General features: G+C 34.2%; 1 protein-coding gene across 2 annotated transcripts in view; it reads right to left on the reverse strand.

The window, feature by feature from the left end:
- LOC107587692 (double C2-like domain-containing protein beta) overlaps nucleotides 1-20424 on the reverse strand; it is a 251064-nt gene that overhangs the window by 206380 nt on the left and 24260 nt on the right. For both annotated transcript variants that reach the window (XM_016275571.1, XM_016275570.1), the window contains exon 6: nucleotides 3139-3301. In XM_016275571.1, coding sequence (XP_016131057.1) covers nucleotides 3139-3301 — 163 coding nt within the window. The remainder of the gene's footprint in view (nucleotides 1-3138; nucleotides 3302-20424) is intronic.

Here is a 20424-nt window from a genome sequence, read left to right on the forward strand (position 1 = left end):
GTCAAATTGACCCCGTGTGACAAATCACAGCCTAATAGTCACAATCTGCTGTTTGTGACTGAATGTGTATGCAAGACAGGTGACAGTAAAGCATTTACACCGCCACTTTCAAATCACATCTGTGGAAGACATTTCAGGTTGAAATGCCGTGTTAAAAACTGTGTTACAGGAATAGTTTTTTTCCCCCCCAGAAGGCTCTGTCATCAATTACTCACCCTACACATTGTTCAAAAGTTGTATGAATTATTTCCATTGAACACGAAAAGGAGAAATTGTGCTTAACAGTGCTTATCGTACTTTCCTATGCATTTCCCATTACATTCAACAGGGACCAAAGCCTTCAAGTTTCAAAAAAGGATGCAAAAGCACACTAAAATAGTCCATGTAAGTTTCTGATCCATATGATTCTTTTGTGTAACAAAATTTAGATAATGGTTCAGCAAATCAAATGGTTCAGATTAATGAACGAATCCTTCTGACCAGTTCTGTGCACTGGATCAGCTGCTTCATTGTAAATGGAATGATTTGACGACTCATAAATCAGATATCACTGCTTCTTTCATGAACACAGTAGGGTGAATCTAAAGATTTTCAGTAAAGAATTACTCAAATTGCGGTTCCACACAACCTTTTAGAAGGTTGGAAGACACTACATGACTTTTAAAATCTAAACACATTTTAAAACACTAGGCCTCATCCAAAGAAAAAGGAAAAAAATTATAATAATAAATTCCGTTCATTGTAATTACATGGAAAAGAAAGACCAGCACAGGCAACAGTATATAAATCAATCCTTTTTGAACTGGGTCAAAAATACAGCGACAGCATGGAAAACCCATAAACCAATATATTGATCTGAAGAACCTATAATTTAAGAAATGTAAAAAAGATATTTAAAATCTGCAAAGCAGCATATCACCAACACAATCCAAATATGCCAAATATACCAATATACCAAATGGTTCTTGATAAGAATACAATGCATTGAACCTAAAATGCTACAAAAACCTCTGAATAACCTTAATTTGTGTGTTATCAAAGGGTCCGGAAGGTGAAGTTCTTAAATCAACATGTGTGCTCTTATCATGTTTCATTCAGTAACAGCCTCTGATACGCTCATGCATAATAGCAGCAGCTGGTATGGAGGCATTACTCTACGTTAGTACCACCAAAAGCCTTTCAGACCTTATTTATTCAGTCATCCTTTAAATGAATACAGTCAGAAAGGTGTCCACCCCTACGACACTAATGTATCTCTACACCTCTCACTCTCAAGCAAGTGTGGATGGCACTAAGCCACATTTGGTGCTCTAAGACTGGTTTAACAAAAAAGGAAAAGAAAACTCTCATGTGAACTACATATGAATTACAGTACAGGAACATATGAACAGATGTGCACATGTCAATGTGAACCGCTCCATAGATACATCTTCGTAAAGCTATAAAGCACCACCATATGTGGAATTGATGAACGTTCCTGAACATCTTATTTGCATGTTGGAGATAATCAAATGCATGAGAAAACTGTGTGACCGTAAACTCTGATGGGCCACATGTTTTATTATACGTAATAAAATGATGATATATTGGACCTCTGAGCGTCTTTACTGCGAGACGCAACAGCGCTTGAGGGATGTTGGTTCACATGCTGTAGGACTCTTTCTACTGCCTAATTCTTCTGATAAGCTAGCTTATCACACACTGCAGATGGGTCCATTTAATTCATGCCATGGCGAGTTTATTTTATTTTTTTACATATATTTCACATTTCATCCTCCCTGAAATGCATTTCTGCAAGGTTAAGCAGAACTGTGCCTGGAAGCTAGGAGCATTTCAGCCTGAAATGGATGTAGGAGGGAATGTTTATTTGGAGAAGGGTTAAATGAGGTCACCTTAAGATGGCTGAGCTCATTAATAGCATCACTGGTAGAGAATGGGATGTCCCATCTCAGGTACTGAAATGACAAAAGGGCGTTTTAATAAGCAAACTGACCTTTAGATCTATAGCCTCACCAGTATATTTAGATAACTGCTACAATGGCCTAATTACAGACACAGTATAGAAGTAGAAAATGTTAGCTTAAAATCCCAATAGTGTGGGTAATATGCTAGCAAAGTACATCTAATATTTTACCATTTTGTGTGTGTGTGCATATGTGTTTGATTGTGCCATCTTTTTTATCTAATGCAATGGTTTATACATTTTTATGTGTCCAAATATTCCAGGATCAATACAAGTTAAGCTAATTGACAGCATTTGAGGTATAATTATTACTAGGGGTGTAATGGTGCACAAAAAAGATGGTTCAAAGGTCACGGTTTGGTATGTTTTTGGTACAGCAATATATATTTAATTTAATTTAAAGCAGTTTACTGAATAAACTCTGATTATGCTGTTGTAAATGGGGTAAGGGATTTAGAGTTCTTCCAATTTTGAATGCAAAATATTTAAGCAAAATGTATCTTTTAGTCAGAATTAACATGCTTCCATTCTATTGTTGCACTTTCATTCTATTGCTCCAAACTGTATGCTGAGAATTTAAAATGCTTAATATAACACGTTTACTCACACTAACATAATATAAACATACATTGTCTGCATCTTGTGGCCACTGTATACTATTGAAACAGTATGTTGATGTTTACAGATTGGCTACATTTACTTCTATTGAAAGAGCTTCACTGTAACCCAGATTTGTGCTTTTATTAAGAAAAGGATGAACATATGGAAATTAATTCTTGTTGTAACCAATGTTGTGAGACAAATGCTGTCAAATGAGCTTAACTTGTATTGGACTCAGAATATTCTTGTAAGGGCATTGTAGTAAAAATAAATAAATAAAATAAATTTGCCTTTAATTTGAAGGAAAGTCAAGACCAGACAGAAAAGTAATGGGAGAGAGAAGCAAAATGGATACGACACGGGATGAGACTGGATTTCATCCTGTTTTCCCCTTGAGCACAACAGGCCCAAGCATGAGAATTTCAGCTGTGCAGTTTTTAAAGCTCTGTGCATTCCATATAGAATAGAATGTAATTTGAAGTGTGTACTTTTTTAAAATACTGTTAAAAAAATCTAACCTAGCAATCCTCTATTGTAATGTAGAATAGAATAGAATAGAAGCATTAGCATCTAACCTTTGCTTTGAGCCCATGTGTAGCTGATTGGCGCACTCCTGGTCAATGGTAGCTGCTCTCCTCTTTCTATTACTGGCATCCTGTTATCTAGAATTGAATCCTTAATGGGACGAATATGCTTCGGCAAGGTTTTGTAGAACCAGGCTCCAGAACGTTTCCATACCTTTGAAGAGCAAGGAAAAGGAAAACAAATTTAGCACAGCTCAGTATGAAGTGATTTAAAGCAGGTACTTACTAAACATAACATAACATATAACATAACATAACATATACTTATATACATATACAACAAATAATAATAAATTAATACTAGTAATTTCCAATTTTTATTTATTACTAGTGTTCTTATCATTACCAAACTATTAAAAATTGACAGAACAAAAAAATGTTGGTAACTGAAATATAGCTGAAATATTAAATGTATAACTTAACTGGAAATGCTGCCTTGTCAACTAACTAAAATAAGTTTAAGTACAAAAATTACTAAAACTGAAATAAAAATAAGGCTAAAAATAGAAATATTAAAATAACAACAGCACATAATATTACTAATAAAAAATGAAAAATTAGAATATAAAAAATAAAAGGTAAATCAAAATAATAATACTATAATAAATAAATACATTCTAAAATAACACCGTTTGATATGACCGTACCTTTAGATATCTGAAAAAATTCAGGAACTGCTTATTTCATTTGTTGTATTGTTTTTCTTCTATTGCAATTTGTTTCTTTGTCTTTTTGTTACTGACTGTCGCCTTGAACTTAGAGCTATATATATATATATATATATATATATATATATATATATATATATATATATATATGTGAAATATGTGACGACAGACAGAAATATATATATATATATATATATATATATATATATATATATACGAGTAATATGTGAAGCCGGAAACATTGGTCAATCACAACAACAACAATCACAGCAATGGAAGACGAGGACATGCAGAATGGGTGGTAGGAGTATGTGAGAAATATGTTTGGAACCTTTCACTATCTTGCCAGTTCCATTTGGTGCTTTAATGGAGGTCTATTCAATATGGTCGAAAAATAGTTGTGCTCATTCGTATCCATTGCAAACCACAAAACCCAACAGACAAGCAACAGCAAAATCCAGCCATTCACTGAATCGGTGCCATGACTTTCAAGGCAGTGGCACTTAATCAACTGACACACACCAAAAATTTTAACAATCCTTTCATAACACATTACCCCTGTGAAACAAACACCGAAATGCTCTGGAGGTGTTCTGAGCACACTACACTCTGGTGTCAGTCACTCTCATGGTGACATAACAACGAGAGGCCAGGCCCTGCTGTAGCCAGGAAGACAATTAAGAAGTGATGGACAGCAGGCTCTGAAATGTCAGGGCTGTCAGCTGCTGGAGTCTTGGCAGAGACCATCTCTCAACTGTACCTGATCAGTTACCATCTCCATTTGCACAACCACTGACCAGACAAAAAAATGCAGATTTAGCTTACAGGGTCAATCACATAATATTAGATGGCCTTCCCTGTTTTGCATTGGATTTCACCTCTTATTTTCTGTGCATGTTTGATGCACACATCAAAATCTTTGAGCATACAGTAGATGAAGCTTTTGTGTTTAGTGCAGAAGAAGTCAAAAGAAACAATTTTATATTCCCCAGGGCACCACTATCTGCCACCCAGCAAGGGGAAAAAGTGCATTTTAAAATTACTAGTGCAATCAGTTCATTCACAGTGAAAAAATAACTTGTACAATCATGAATAAAGGGTGTGAACAGTCATTTTCCCAGAACTGAGTTTTATCAGTGGGAGATAACCTGTAATTTAGAAAAATTATCCACTTTTGAAAGTGGAATGAGTGAATGCCATGAAAACCAGTCTGGAAAGTCTGTTTTTGCTCCTTGTGAGTGTACAGCCCCTTCGTTTTTATAGTTGTATTCTGATTCAGAGTGGAAAAAGAATACATATATACTTTGTACTTGGAAATAACACAACATAAACCTGCTAAAAATAATATACATTTAAGCTCTTTTTATGTTTTTTGAAACTGCGAGATTAAAGAGAGGTAGATGTAAATTGTACTGACCAAAGAAAACTTTCCTTTGATACTAAAGTGGTACAATTCTCCTACAGCCTTTCCGTTATTATAAGCTCCAAATCTTCACTGATAGTGAACTGAAAGACATTATAAATGCACATTACACAATAACACGTGCAATAAATGACCACAGCGGAAAAATGTAAATGCAAAATTAGCTTCCTGTGAAACATGATGGCATTAAATTGACTAGACGTTTGCCAGACTTCAATAAGAAATATTTCATCTTCCAAATTACTATTTAAAAAAAGCAATCAAGCACAGGAGTCGACGGTCTAATTTTTTGTTAAAATACTCCTTTCCTAGCCTAATATGCAGAGACAACTGGGTCACTCTACAAAATGGGTGTCATTTGGGTCTGTCAAGTATAGGGTTGGGAATCGAAAATTGATTCCGATTCCAGAATCGGATACTTAAGGGTCAGGAATCAGATACTTGTTGTCAAATTAAAATGTGGATTCCGCCTATCAATTCCATTTTTTTTTCTTCATCTGTGAGGACCGGACCTAGCGATCTGCCAGGACCTTGCTCGCTAATCTAAGCGCTCCAAAGTTTGGCTACATTTGCGATCAGAAGCCAAAAAGCCAAGTATAATATCTGTGATAGCAAGAGAGGTATCACCACCAACATGACAAAGCACTTTAATTTAATAGATAGTTAAAGATCGCGAACACGATTCAAACACCAACGTGATTCTATTCCTAAATTACAATGATTTGTCGGTTTCATTCCTCAACCTTTGACGTGTGCGATCAATGTTGTGATCACTTGGTTCGTCCGTGCAGCGTACAATCACACCAGTGTGATTTGAACATTTAAATTGGCATTCGCGCTGCCACTGACCTAAAGAGAGCAGCTGTCTGTCATGAATGAAACAGCTTCACAGTCTTTTCAGCCACACAGTATCATTATTTCTGTTTTACAAACATTCAAATCACAGAAGTACTGGGATAAAAGTTTATAGTTCAGATATAAACTGTGTATGATGTGTATGTTAGCAATTAAAATAGAGTAAATCACCTTTTGAAAGTAATTTGACACTTCAAATGAAGATTTATCGATTACATTGTTACACCAGTAGGTGGCGAAAAGGGGCTGTTAAAATGTATGTCTTTGAATCATACAAGAGGTTCGTTCAAGAACGCGGCAGTAGCCCCTCACTGCAGAACACAAGATCCAGGGGGCCTGATTGGATCCACATCTAGGGGTGGAGATTGGTAGGTTTAGGGGTGGAGATGGGTGGGTTTAGGGATCAGAGGGTGGAGATGGGTGGGTTTAAGTATATGTAAGGTGGGAGGAGTTGGATCTGTATCTAACCACGCCCCCTGGATCTTGTGTTCTGCAGCGAGGACAATCTTGAACGCGGATTCATCCAGTAATAAAACAAGCACATCTTGAGTGAGTCATTTAATCATTAATTCATAAATTACATGTGATTGTTTAGTTGTCTAATGTTTTTTCTTCAGAATAATGAGAGAACCACAACTTACATTGGGAGAAAAAAGAAGAAGAAAAAAAACTCAATTTATCCAGAATCATGCAGTTCTATTTTGCACACAAACAGCTTTTAAAGAGTCCAGTTTTTATGTAGCCTGTTGATTTTTGTTCATGGTATTCAGCTCCAATAAATGGTTTTCAAAAAAGAGACACAGGATAAATGTTTGATATCATTATTTAATCACATTGGAATCGAAACTGGGAATCGAAAAGAATCAGAATCGATAAGCAGAATCGGAATTGATAAAATTCAAACGATACCCAACCCTAGTCATGTATTCACCTTATTTTTCACGTAAGAACAGCCGCAGCCATTTGTAAACTTAAAGGGTTACTCCACCCCAAAATGAAAATTTTGTCATTAATCACTTACCCCCATGTCGTTCCAAACCCGTAAAAGCTTAGTTCGTCTTCGGAACACAATTTAAGTTATTATTATTTTTTCCCCCTCACTTTATTTACAAATTTTCAAGTATTACAAATTTTTTCAATATTTCAACAACACAGTTTAAATAACATTTTAACACTAGGTATAAAGAAAAGGGATCCGAATAAGAAATAGGAGACTAAGAAACTATCAAAATAACAGATACAATCAATTATCCCCCAAGTAGTAAAGCGCAATTAGTTATCCCTAAAAAAAAACACAAATTACCCTCAGCAACCCCCCACCCCACCCAAAAAAAATAAAAAAAATTTAAAAAATACCAAAAAATAAATAAATAACACATTCTGCACTTGTGCCAGTTAGTAAGAGAAAATTAAACACTACTTAATACAAGTGTGGTCACCAACTAGGGGGAAATTGAATAAAATCATTATTTTCAGTTGAACAGGGGGGTATACGTTTCCATATACTCAAGAAAAGAGCCCCAAATTTTATAAAAGTTCTTTGAAGAGCCCTTCAGTGAATGTCTAATCAATTCCAGTTTGATAAAGTGAAAAATCTCTTTAATCCAAGGGCGTTCGTATCTGGGGAATAAGGTGGGAAGTTGATTCCTGCCTTAGCTGAAGGGCTAAAAGCCTACCTGCTTTGTCACTCTCTTCATAATACCTAGACTTAGTTCTAAGTAATACATTTTCTGCATGACTTGTTGAAAGAATATCAAACTCTGCCTGTAATGACTGGCGTTCCTTATAAATATCTGGAGACAGGAATTTAAGTTATTTTGGATGAAAACCGGGAGGCTTGTGACTGTCCCATTGACTGCCTAGTAAATTACACTGTCAAGGTCCAGAAAAGTATGAAAGACATTGTCAGAATAGTCCATCTGCCATCAGTGGTTTAATCGTAACATTATGAAGCGACGAGAATACTTTTTTATGCAAAGAAAACAAAAATAATGACTTTATTCAACAATTTGTCTCCTCTGTGTCTCTCCGCAATCACTGTAGCGCTATTTTGGAGAATAACCACTGAACGCAAGCAGCGTACGCTATTCTAAAATAAGGTGGATATGTGTAGGGGGAAAAATTCATCATTCAGTAATTGTTAGTTATTATGTTTTCCCTTTTTACAGTAAACTACCTAATCCATGAAATAAAAAAACAACAACTTTAACTACTGTACGTATAGGCATAATTATGTTCCAACATATTAAAATGTATTAATTTACACTTAAATATATTACTAATAAACATTTTAGTTATTGATATTGATTTATACATATGCAATATCAATTTATTTATTGATTTATTTCCCCCTCAAAAAAAGTCTAACTCTGTAACTATGCTAGCATTAAATCACTGCACTTTTTTGAGCTTGGGACTGGATGTGTTTCAGCAGGCAAATGACAGATGAGGGAGTTTTCCAGAAAACAAATATTTTTGAGTTTGGTGCCACTATAGAGGCCCAGTAATTACACACATCAGATTTAAATCTCAAGTCATGAATGATAACGAAATAAGTATTCAATAGAAAAAAATAAAGCACCACCTGTATCTAATGCATCTCTGTCACTTAAACCACATTCAATCACACATTAAGACACATCATGGGGTGATCTGCAGTACTAATTCCCTGAATTGAGGGGAGAGAGCAGTGATAAGGAAACATTTGGGAAATGTGTTAGTGTTATTTCAAGGTCAGTGAGGAGTAGGAGAAGATAAAATACGGAGGTAACCGTGAGTCTGTGTACATAAATATCTAGAGACTCGTTATTTCCAGGCATATACCATAGGGAATGAATCTCTCTTCTTCAACAAACACACACGGAGCATTCCATCATACCAAATGCAAATTCATACAAACACACAGACTTAAACATCATGTAACATTTTTAATTGCAATTTAAGAGTTGTATTTCTCTAACTTATATTTTAATGAAATCTTTTACAGTTGGGAATGGAACCAGATCAAATCCATCCATACTTCCACTCCTCCACTTAATTAAAAACATATACAGTATATAAATGAATGGCTTCCTCGTTATAGGATTACTTAAAAATGCAGCTAACCACATAATGGTTACTAGTCAGGATAGAAAAAGGACAGAAAAAAACATTTTTTCTGGTGGGTATATATGGTATATCTGAGGGTTAAATAAATGACAGTGAAGAAAACTCTTAAAGGTTTTTTCCCAAAATAAATTAAAGACTACGCAAACTACTTTCCTTTCAACAATTATTTTTTTCATGATATGAGGAAAGTTCTATCACCTGACTTTATGCCTCCCAAAAATATCAATATCAAAATATTTTTTTGTTTAAAAATAACATGCTCATTAGAGAAAATGCATATTCAAATATTATATGTATGAATTGGATTTTGAAAGTATTGTTAAATCAATCAATAAATTAATGAATGACCTATGAAATATTAAGCTTGCAGTAGTAATGGGCAAATACTTAGCAAAATATGCTTGCTATATAAATGGCTGTTGCAGACCTCAGATATGACAAGACAAATTACGGTGTGATAGCAAACGCACTTGCTTTTATGGGAAATATATGACATTGTTTTGGTCACATGACTGTGCAACATTAATTAATGTCCATGGCTCTAAGAGGGAAGCAAATTGCCCTTGTCATACAACCCAATAAATTATGGCTCTGAGCGGGACCAGATCCCATTGGCTAGAATGAGGTTTAGGGGTGTGGCCAGTAATACCAACCCATACTGTAGCTCTGCTCTTTTCAGTCGCTACCACCACCTCAGAGCTCAGGGGTGTTAAATGACTGAACATCTCACGACACAGCTGAAAAACGTATTATTGTTTTTAGCAATTACAGCAAGCATCACAATCCTCATCACACATTGCGCTAGCTAGCAATTAATTTCTTTCTACATCTGACAAATTTAGGATGTGATGAATGAAAGGCAAATCGTCCTGAACAATTTCCTCTTGGTATTTTAATTAGTCTAGTGATAGCATCGCTAATTTGAATGGGGAGGCAGCGTTTTGTGAAATTAGTTTTTGTGGCTAGTGGGCGCGCAACCACTGGTGACCAAAAGCACCGTTTGAGCCCTGTGCCCCGGGACAAATCAGCTAGAACTTCATTAGGCCACCCAGGACCAGAAAGTGTCACATGGACAAAGGTTTGTGGTGCAGAGATTTGGTGGTTGTAAATGTCATTCATAGCTGGGCCAGGTGTATTTGAGCCAAACTTTTAAATTACATCATTATTTCATCATGTCATTCCAAACCTGTAAAGCCCGATAACTATAACGATAACTATAAAGATAACTATATTAGCAACCACACCAGCAGATGATATCGTCTGTTTATTCCAAGCGCACACTCGTGTGCCGCTTTAAATTCTCGATCTCGTTATAGCAGGATTGATTCTGAAAAAATAGTTCTGAAAGTGATTCCAACGATATCGTTTCTCTGTGCCTTTATCGTTAGAGCTGTGGTGTGGACTCTGCTATTTTTTAATATTGAGAACGATTTTTAGAACTATATATTTATCATTAACTTTATATAGTTATGGTCCTTGGTGTGAACAGGCCTTAAGACTTTTTCTTCTGTGGAACTCAAAAAGGTGAATTTTTGAAGAACTTCCAGGTCGTTCTGTTCCATATAATGAAAGTGAATGGAGACTGGGGCTTTTAACCCCTTAACTGTCAACGTCCCACCTGTGGGACACTTGGCGCTCTTTTTTTTTTTGGTCCTTTTTCTCTATCGAATCTTTTAGTAATCATCATATATCATATATCATTTGAAAGCTTAGAAGCCCAAGATTCATTCTGTGAAAACCATTTTGAAATCGGACATTGCGTTACCATGGAAATGGTACTTTAAAATCTTTTGGTGGTCTCCTCCTTAGTGGGTGGTGTCAAGTGTCATATTACAAAATGCATTACGGTCTTTTAGAATCAAACCTTTTTATAATCTTGATAAAAAACATATCATTGGAAAGGTCTGAGTCTCATGATTCCATATTTGGTGGTTATATTGAGATAGACGTAATATTAATAGAGAAATCTAGACATTTGTGACAGAAAAATGCATTAAAAAAATTCAATGGAGTTTGGATGGCACCCAGTGGCTGTGTGTGGTATAACGCCGTAAATAAAATCTCACAGAAAACTAAATTTTTTTCATATCAACTTCAAATTTGGAACATAACTTATTTAGACATAAGGCTTTAATTTTATACCAATTTTAGAGTAAAACCTGTTATGTAAAATATTTATTATATATAAAATAAAATTATTGTAATTACAGTAAATTTAAACTTCTATAACGTTTTGAAACTTTAATTTTTTTAAACAATTCCACTTATGCAATAATCTGCTGATTTTCTTCTTTACAAATAGACCAACCTTAGGTCTGTATTCCAAAATGTTCATAAATTACAACAATTTAAGTTTGGATAGTGCACGTTCATGCCTATTTAAAAAAAATGGGGGGTGACAGCTTGGTTACTTCATCCAAAAAAATGTATTCTCTCATCAAGTACTCATCTTCACGTCATTCCAAACCCATAAACCTTTTGTTTACTTTTGAAACACAAATGAAGATATTTGTAATAAATTCTAAATTTAGAAAATAATAGATTTCTGTCCCTCCACTAAAAGTTTATTCCATCACAACATTCAAGTTTAAAAAATTTCACAAAGACATCGTAAAAAAGTAATCCATATGAATCAAGGGGCACTCTTTATTTTAAGGACCAATTCTCACTATTAACTAACTATCAACTACGACTTTCGCCTCAATAAACTCCTAATTACTGCTTATTAATAGTTAGTAAGGTAGCTGTTAAATTTAGGTAAGTGGTAGGATTAAAGGATGTAGAATATTTAATTTAGGCTTTTATTCACATATAAACACTGATCAACACACGGAAAGAAACTTCATTGGTTCTTGCTCAAACATGCTTGTGTGGCATGTGAGAACAAACCTCAAAACATATTACAAATTAAAATTAAAATAAGTGTTTACTATTTTAATCTGTTTTAAACTCTAATTTATTCTTATGATCACAAAGCTGAATTTTCAGCATCATTACTCCAGTCTTCAGTGTCTTTCAGATATCATTCTAACACGCTGATTTGCTGCTGAAGAAACATTTCTTATTATTAAGATTGAAAACAGTTGTGCTGCTTATTGTTTTGGTGGAAATTGAGATTTTTTTTTCAGGGTTATTTGATGAACAGAGAAATTCAAAAGTTGTATTGAAAAAAAAAAGTTACTTTTGATAAAATTTAATGCATTCTTGCTGAATAAAAATATGATACTTTTTACAGTACCTTAAATTAGATATTCCTACTTTGTACTGCTCGGAGTTTCAATAATAAAAAAAATCTTCCATATTTTAGCATGTTCCTCATACTCAGAAGACTTGGAATAAACACTATGGACCACTTTTATGATTTTATTTTTGTCAGCACAGACCTCCATAATTATGGAAAAGAAGTGGCCAGGAAATTCTTCGGAAATGCACTTTTTTGGTCATACTATAAAAATGAAAGCCATACAGTTTTCGAAATGACACGAGAGTGAATAAATATTAACAGAATTTTCAATTTTGGGTGAACACTTCCAAAAGAAGCATTTTTAAAACTCAAAGCACCGGCACTTTCCATTCTCCCTCTAACAGAGATTTAGTATCCTACAGGAATAAACCAGCTCTGTGCCTGAGCTTTGAGAATCTGAGATACAGCATGAAAGGAAGTGTATTATAAAAAAAAAGTGTGACACTGTTTATGCCTCAGGCCCAGCTCTTCTGGGTCCACATCATAAGGTGTAAGTGCCAGGGATGGGAAGACATGCTCAAACAGCAGCCTGCTGATAACATGTTCTGCTGCGACCACTGCTTGACTGACAGCTGCATCCTTAAGCCTTTTGTTAGCTCAGAGTTTTACTGGGAATATAGTTAACAGCTAACAAGGAGTTTCCAAAAGGTCAAATTCTCATACAGTTCAGCTCTCTGAAAATACAGTTCAGATGAGTCACTGCTCATTATAATCGTTAAAAATAGGTTTTTGATGTACATTGCTCAGCAGTGTAATTTGGAGTAATTAGGGCCTAATCATTTATTCGAATTATTTTATAGTTAAATAATCACTTTGTTTAATGAATAACAAACAATGTTTATTATTCACATTTAGAGTGATTTCTGAAACAAGTTTTGATTATAAACAAACAGAAAAGCCTGAAAACAGTCCATTCTGAAATAAAATTATGGAGATAAGTCTGTGAATAATTTGCATTAGTCATTAGTATGGCATTATTGGGATATTTCCATAATAGCAGGTTTCATGCCACCATGCAGATCATGAATGAAGGTAATTTCTGAATTAATGATTCATAAGACTTCATTACAACACAGCAAGGCAGAGAGTAATTCTGTCACCTGTCAAACGGTGACAATACATACAATAACAGACACAGTGGCATCAGTGCACTTATCGTTTCTTCTGAAGATTTATATGTTGTGCCTTGAAATGACCATATTTCTGAGCTTGATTGGTTGATTAAAAGTGTTGATCTTATTCTAAAAAAAAAAATCAAAAATCTATATGCACCAATATCCAACTGAGAAAAAAACTAATGGAATACGTCTAAACAACATGAACAATAATCGGTTTACAAAATTAACACTCACCAAGAGCAGTGTGGGGAATAAATATCAAAATACACTGTCAGACCTTCAAGGTTTTTTAAATCTAATGATGCTCTACAAAAAGCTGTAGCAACTCACAATTATTTACCTCTTATGATTTGACCATTATAATTTTTTTCTACATATGCGAAAAACTCTTTGACTGAACATGATTCAGTCATGGACAGTGGATCCACAAGATTGAATTACGTTATATGAACACGACAGAATCAAGTTTTTTGGTTAAGTTATCGAGTTATTTATAGCTATAGTTTGACAGAATATTCTAATTCAAAATGCTATGGGAAGTCAATCTAACTTAACATTTTCTAATATTGATATTGTTTATTTCTTAATCCTTAACAGTTAATCAGGCTCTTAATGATTTAATCTATGCCATCTCTTAGAATATGTGAAGGCCAGGTTTTCCCATCACTCATCATTAGAGCCCATTTTACACATGGCTCTCGATTCTGACTTGTACTTGCTCTTATGAAAATGTACCACAGTTCTAAACTGTAGTATTTGTTATAATAAAGCTATCCTGTTAATCATTACAAAGCCAATAATGACTTTTTAAAAAAAATCTATATAGCCTTTGTTATGAAAAACAGCCTGCACATTTAGAAACAATATCTACAACATAAATCTATAGGGAAAAACTATTCCCTTAAAGGGTTAGTTCACCCAAAAATGAAAATTAGCCCACAAATTACTCACCTTCAAGTCATCCTAGGTGTATATGATTTTCTTATTTCAGACGAATTCAGTCGGAGTTATATTAAAAATTGTCTTTGATCTTTCAAGCTGTTTAATGCCACTCAGCGGGTGTTGCATGCATCAGTCCAAAAGAAGTTAAATAAAAAGCGCCCATCAATAAAAAAAAAAGTGTCTCACACGGCTCCGGGGGGTGAACAAAGGCCTCCTGTAGCGAATCGATGCGTTTTTGTAAGAAAAATAACCATATTTAAAACGTAATGATCGATTTAATCTAGCTTGCGCTCACACTGTTGTAAACGGAAGCAGTTCCGGGCAGATGACGTATGAGGTCGGCTTTGCGCACGCGGCGCTCAGAAGTGACGAACGTGGAAGCACAGGGTAGAGATCAAAACAAAACAACGGTCACTTATTAGAAGTACAAAACGAGGATTTGTAAAGAAGAATGTCGGAGGATTTCGATATAAACCAAGAGGAGACTGGTTTTCCTTTGCTAAAGTAAGGAAACTTTGCTTCCTTTGCTCCTGTTAAAACACTTTGGTTTTCACGAAACTCACCGGCGCATGCGCAACGCTGAACTCATACACACCACAATAAATATGCCTACAATAAAATGTGATAAATTCTAGTAAAGGTGGTCATGTTTAAAAAGATTTTTATATGTTAGTGCTGGTGCAAGATTATGCTTTCTCCTCTTTTCTTCAGTCTTTTTAGTTTATCCATGCAAATACAAATTTAATTCGGGACAATAAAGTTTATCTAATCTAAATCTAATCTAAAAATGTATGTGCCCTTTTAGATAATGTTTGACTTTCTCCATATCATTTTAAAGTGGGTATGCCTACAATAAAATGTGATAAATTCTAGTAAAGGTGGTCATGTTTAAAAAGATTTTTATATGTTAGTGCTGGTGCAAGATTATGTTTTAGTCTTTTTAGTTTATCCATGCAAATACAAATTTAATTTGGGACAATAAAGTTTATCTAATCTAAATCTAATCTAAAAATGTATGTGCCCTTTTAGATAATGTTTGACTTTCTCCATATCATTTTAAAGTGGCAATTTCTCGATATAATTCAAATAGATTGAACATTTTACCATCAGCTTCACGATAGGAATGCCTCGCACAAGTCTGATCACACTTTTCGAGTGTGCTGGTGAACACGTGCAGAGTATGCGGTGATTCACGCACTGCTTATGCACAATTAAAACTTCAGTCATATGGTTCTGATAACTGGTCTGTTCGGTTCATACGTGAAGTTAACACTAATAAAGCAGAAAAGGCGTGATTTAAATAATTAATTAATAGTAATAATGATTCTAGGTTTCCATTAACCATGAAATAAATAATGGGGATTCATACTCAATCTTGAATTATCTTTATTTAAAATGTTTCAAGTTTTAATACTTTTCCTTTTGTTTTACTGGGATAAATCATAACGGGATGTATGCTAAAATGGTTGGATGTGGCACCCTTCCTAGAAAATGTTCTACCAGCCACCACTGTTCTATTCAATTTGATTCTATTCTATTCATCAGTTTAAATGCTTCAGTTTTATATTATATTATATTACATTATATTATATAGTATTATATTATATTATAAAGAATTGAACTGTTCAAGAATTTAATTTAATCTCTGTGAGATAAAAAAAAAAAGATTTTCAATAGAATTTCTTGGTAACACAACACTGTAAAAAATGTTTTTTCAGTTAATTTAAAATGTGGATCATTTAGTTACATTAAGGGTCAAATCAAACATAATTAGCACATTCAAGTTAAAACTTTTTTTGTGTGTTTGTGTACAAGTCTGGTATGAAGAATGCTTTTGCTCAGATAGCCGAGATGTCTGCCCAATAAAGAAAAGTTTTGCTTAGCAAGACTTAGAGGGAACATTGGATGTGTTGCATAATGTTTTTCTTGAAATCAATAATTTTTTTTTCATGATTCTTTGATAAATAAAAAGTTTAAAAAAACTACATTTTTTTAAATATACTTTTTTATATATTTGCATTTTAAATTTTTTTTAACAATAAATAAATAAATAGACCCTAAACGTTTAAACTGTAGTGCTAAACTGTCAATATTTATAAATAAATAAATACATCCAAATTAAAATAATGCAAGATACAACTTTCTCCCCCACCTGCCAATGGCCATTAATTTGAGCAAATATATTAGCTATTGAGGGGTGGGACAGAAAGTTCATATACATTTCTGCATTTGGCAGATACTTTTATCTAGAGTGACTTGCATTGCATTCTAGATATTGTAAACATTTTAACAGCTCCCTGGGAACTGATGTTGCTAGCACGTTGCTCTACTCTTTGAGCTCGAGGGAAATATTTGAACCCAAATTTTAAACCTTACAAATCAAAAACACAGTATGCCCTGCATTTGATGCTACATTGACCAATGTCCTCACCCAGGGCATTCACTCTTGTACAACCTAATATATCTGCAGAGACTGTAAAAAACAAGTGAACTCTGACAAATCTGCTAAGCACTTCTCCAACTGTCAGCTCTTTTCTCTCTGGCACCAACTAATCAAATGAACTAAAGGATTTGTTTCATTGCCATGAAGGATCCAGCCTCTGGGCAGTCTTTGTTCCCCGGAGATCTGAGCAGATCAATCCAATCCCACACTCAGTATAGATTTAGACGGCAGGAGATTTCAGGGCCTATCCTATCCGTTACCCAGCATGCCTGTTAATTTGCATGAGAGCTTTCTGCTCTTGGCAGCATTATGACTCTAACCGAAGTGATAGTTCTCATCATACAGGACTACTTGCCAAGCAGAATTATTGGCTTTGAATCATATTGGTTGCAAATTGTGCTCAATTTCAGCACAGTATATTACGGCAAGTTTAGAGCAGCCGTTGCGGCTGATATAGGAGGAAAGCAGCTCCTTCTGGCAAAGCAATGAAAATGTGAAGTATTTAACAATAGAACTACCGGAATTCTATAACTACAAGAATGGCCATAGTGGTCATTCTGTTCGTTCATACTAGACTAAACTGAATGCCATTTTTGTCATATCATATTTACATTCGAAGCTTCTTTTGAGGTTTTACAACGAAGCTTTGAATGTCTGTTGTCATTTTATGATGTCATCACCCTAAAAAATACGATATTTTTTGTAATATTTAATTGAGTAAGAGCTACGTAGACCGCTCTTGAATGTGCGTGTCTCGCTTTGTGTCCGGTAAGCGAGAGAGCAAAAGTTTTTCACCGCAGTGAAAATGTTGCATTTGAAAGTCTAAATGCCAACAAATATGAACCGAAGCAAAATATTTCTGTAGATAAAACATGTTGTGAATTTTGGAAATAATTACATCTTTTTTCAATACATTTTTACTTTTGTACTTTACAACGCTCTGGAGTTATTGGAAATGTTTGGATCAGATGAATTGGAAACAATTCTATGCAGCCATGAATAAATTTACATGTTATGATAGTATAGATAATAATAAACAGTCACTGTTGCAAAAAAAAAAAAAAGCCTAATTAGTTTGTTTTATTTCACAATGTCAGTCTTGTTGGGGCTATAATTAGCCTATATGCATTAGCTATAGCATTACACTAGCATAAAAATAATAGACTAATAGCCACTATTATTATTATTATGGCTATTTTGTCATAACATTGAAGTAGGCTATTATTGATAACAGCCAGGCTATAGTCTTCCAGCCTAACATAGCCTACCTGGAACCGTGGCAGATTGAATGACAGCAGTTGTTGTAATGGAGGCGTCCACCCGGCTTTTTTACGAACAGGAATTTGAGCTTAGCAATAGAATATAAAAACAACTAGAACAAAAGTTGCTAGGCAACTGTGACGTGCATTGGAGGTGTCCACCCGGCTTTTTTACGAACAGAAATTTGAGCTTAGCAATAGAGTATAAAAACAACTAGAACAAAAGTTGCTAGCAAACTGTGACGTGCATCTTCGAACGCGGGGAAAAAGTTGCAAAAGCAGAAATTATACGCCGTCTGTAATGCGAACGGTCAATTTGACCGCTTTGGCCATTCAAGGTAGAAATACTCAGAACTCTTTTGCGTTTTGCAATTATAATAAAAATAACAATGTTATAATAAAATATACACACATTCAGGAAAAGTCAGGGTATTATAGTTATATGGGTTTTATTTCAACAAAGTTATTACATTTTAACATTTAAAAACTGTCAAAATGACTGCCTTGGTAGTTCTAGTGTTAATCTAGAACAGAGTTGAATTTATATCTGAAGGCCTGGAAAAGACATGGAGGAAATTGTCAGAAGTTTCTATAATGATGGAAATTTACAAGTGTTTCAGCAAACTTATTTCTTTGAATTATGCGCTTCTTAAGTATCTAACCATCAGGGTTGAGGAGTAATGGAATACATGTAACGGCGTTACTTAATCAGGATACAAAAATCTAGTAACTGTAATCCGTTATAGTTACATCAAAAAACAAAGTATTCAGAATACATTTACATTTTGTAAAAAGTGGGAATACTATCAGGATTACATTTGTTTCATTCAAAATTAAATAAATGAGCATTATGACATAACGCTATATATTTAGCGCCTGCATAGTTCCTGGTTCTGTTGACACATGTTGACTCACGTGAGCCACCTGCTGGTGCGTGCGCAAATAACACCTGTCTACATTATTCTCCTCAAACGCAGGATGACTGAGACTCTGCTACAGTAAATTAATTACGATGCTTCCTGCTGTGAAAAAAGTTTCCATGTCTGGAAATTTCACAGTTAATTTGTTTTCAAAGAGGATAATCACGGAAATCATCATGTTAGCTAAAATGTAGTGTTTGTTAGTGATTAAAATTCCATGGTGTGCATGACTGCAGTTGTAGGTGTTCTAGCGGAAAACTAATTTCCTGAAAATGTAGAAATTAACATGAGAGTCCCCACACCCCGGATCAGTCAATTAAATAAATATAATAGCATTTCACATGCATTTCAACATGTAGGCTAATTTTAAAATAGACTAATATGTATATGATGTAAATTTTTTAATGTGGTGTATAAACTATATTTATTTTTACTTGTACGTGTTAGAGAAATAAGAAAAATAATAATACAAATAAAACTGTAATACTAAATTGTATAGCCACTAGATGTCTGCATAGCCTTTTATATAAATATACGGGCTGCAATATCTAGATGGTGAAACAAGACACGATTTTTAAGGTTTCAAATAGTTTTTACTATAGTTTTTATCAGTTTTAATGTTAAAGTCATAGTTAAATAAAAGTACTTAGATATTGCTTTTCTGACTATTTCACATATGTAACTTGAAGTAATCCAAATGTAATCCGATTACATTACTTTTATATTGTGGTACTTGGATTACGTTACTGAATACTTTAATGAAGTAATTTGTAACTGTAAAGGAATACATTTTAAAAGCAACCCTCCCAACCCTGCTCACCATGCATCCAGTGAATTAAGACTTTATCAAAGGCATATAAGAACCCAGTTGTGATAAAATTCCTTTTAAGGGATTAAAGGGATAACAGCTCAAATTCTATCATTTCCTCGTCATTTCAAACTCATATGACTTTCTATTATTTAGTCACATGGTTTAAGTGTTCAAAATGCATGAAAAAAAAAGATTATGTACACTTGCATGTTTACATGTAAACTTACATGCAAGGAAAATATTAACTTGATGCTTACACACCATCATGATTTTAGACTAATTAAATTCAAACTTTTCTTGAAAACTGTATAAAGGTTTCTCCAAAACAAACGTGAATTCACAGAGAGCATTTATAAGAATTTGGCACTTTTTTTTTATAAAGAAGACTTTTAAAGATTTCTCCTTTTCTTTATCGTGGACACTCTTCAGGTCACTGGCCCTCTTATTTTAAAGAACGTTCACAAATTGCTTCTACCCAATGTAAAA

The sequence above is a fragment of the Sinocyclocheilus grahami genome, unplaced genomic scaffold (assembly GCF_001515645.1).
Source record: "Sinocyclocheilus grahami isolate Dianchi unplaced genomic scaffold, SAMN03320097.WGS_v1.1 scaffold95.1, whole genome shotgun sequence".
NCBI lineage: Eukaryota > Metazoa > Chordata > Actinopteri > Cypriniformes > Cyprinidae > Sinocyclocheilus > Sinocyclocheilus grahami.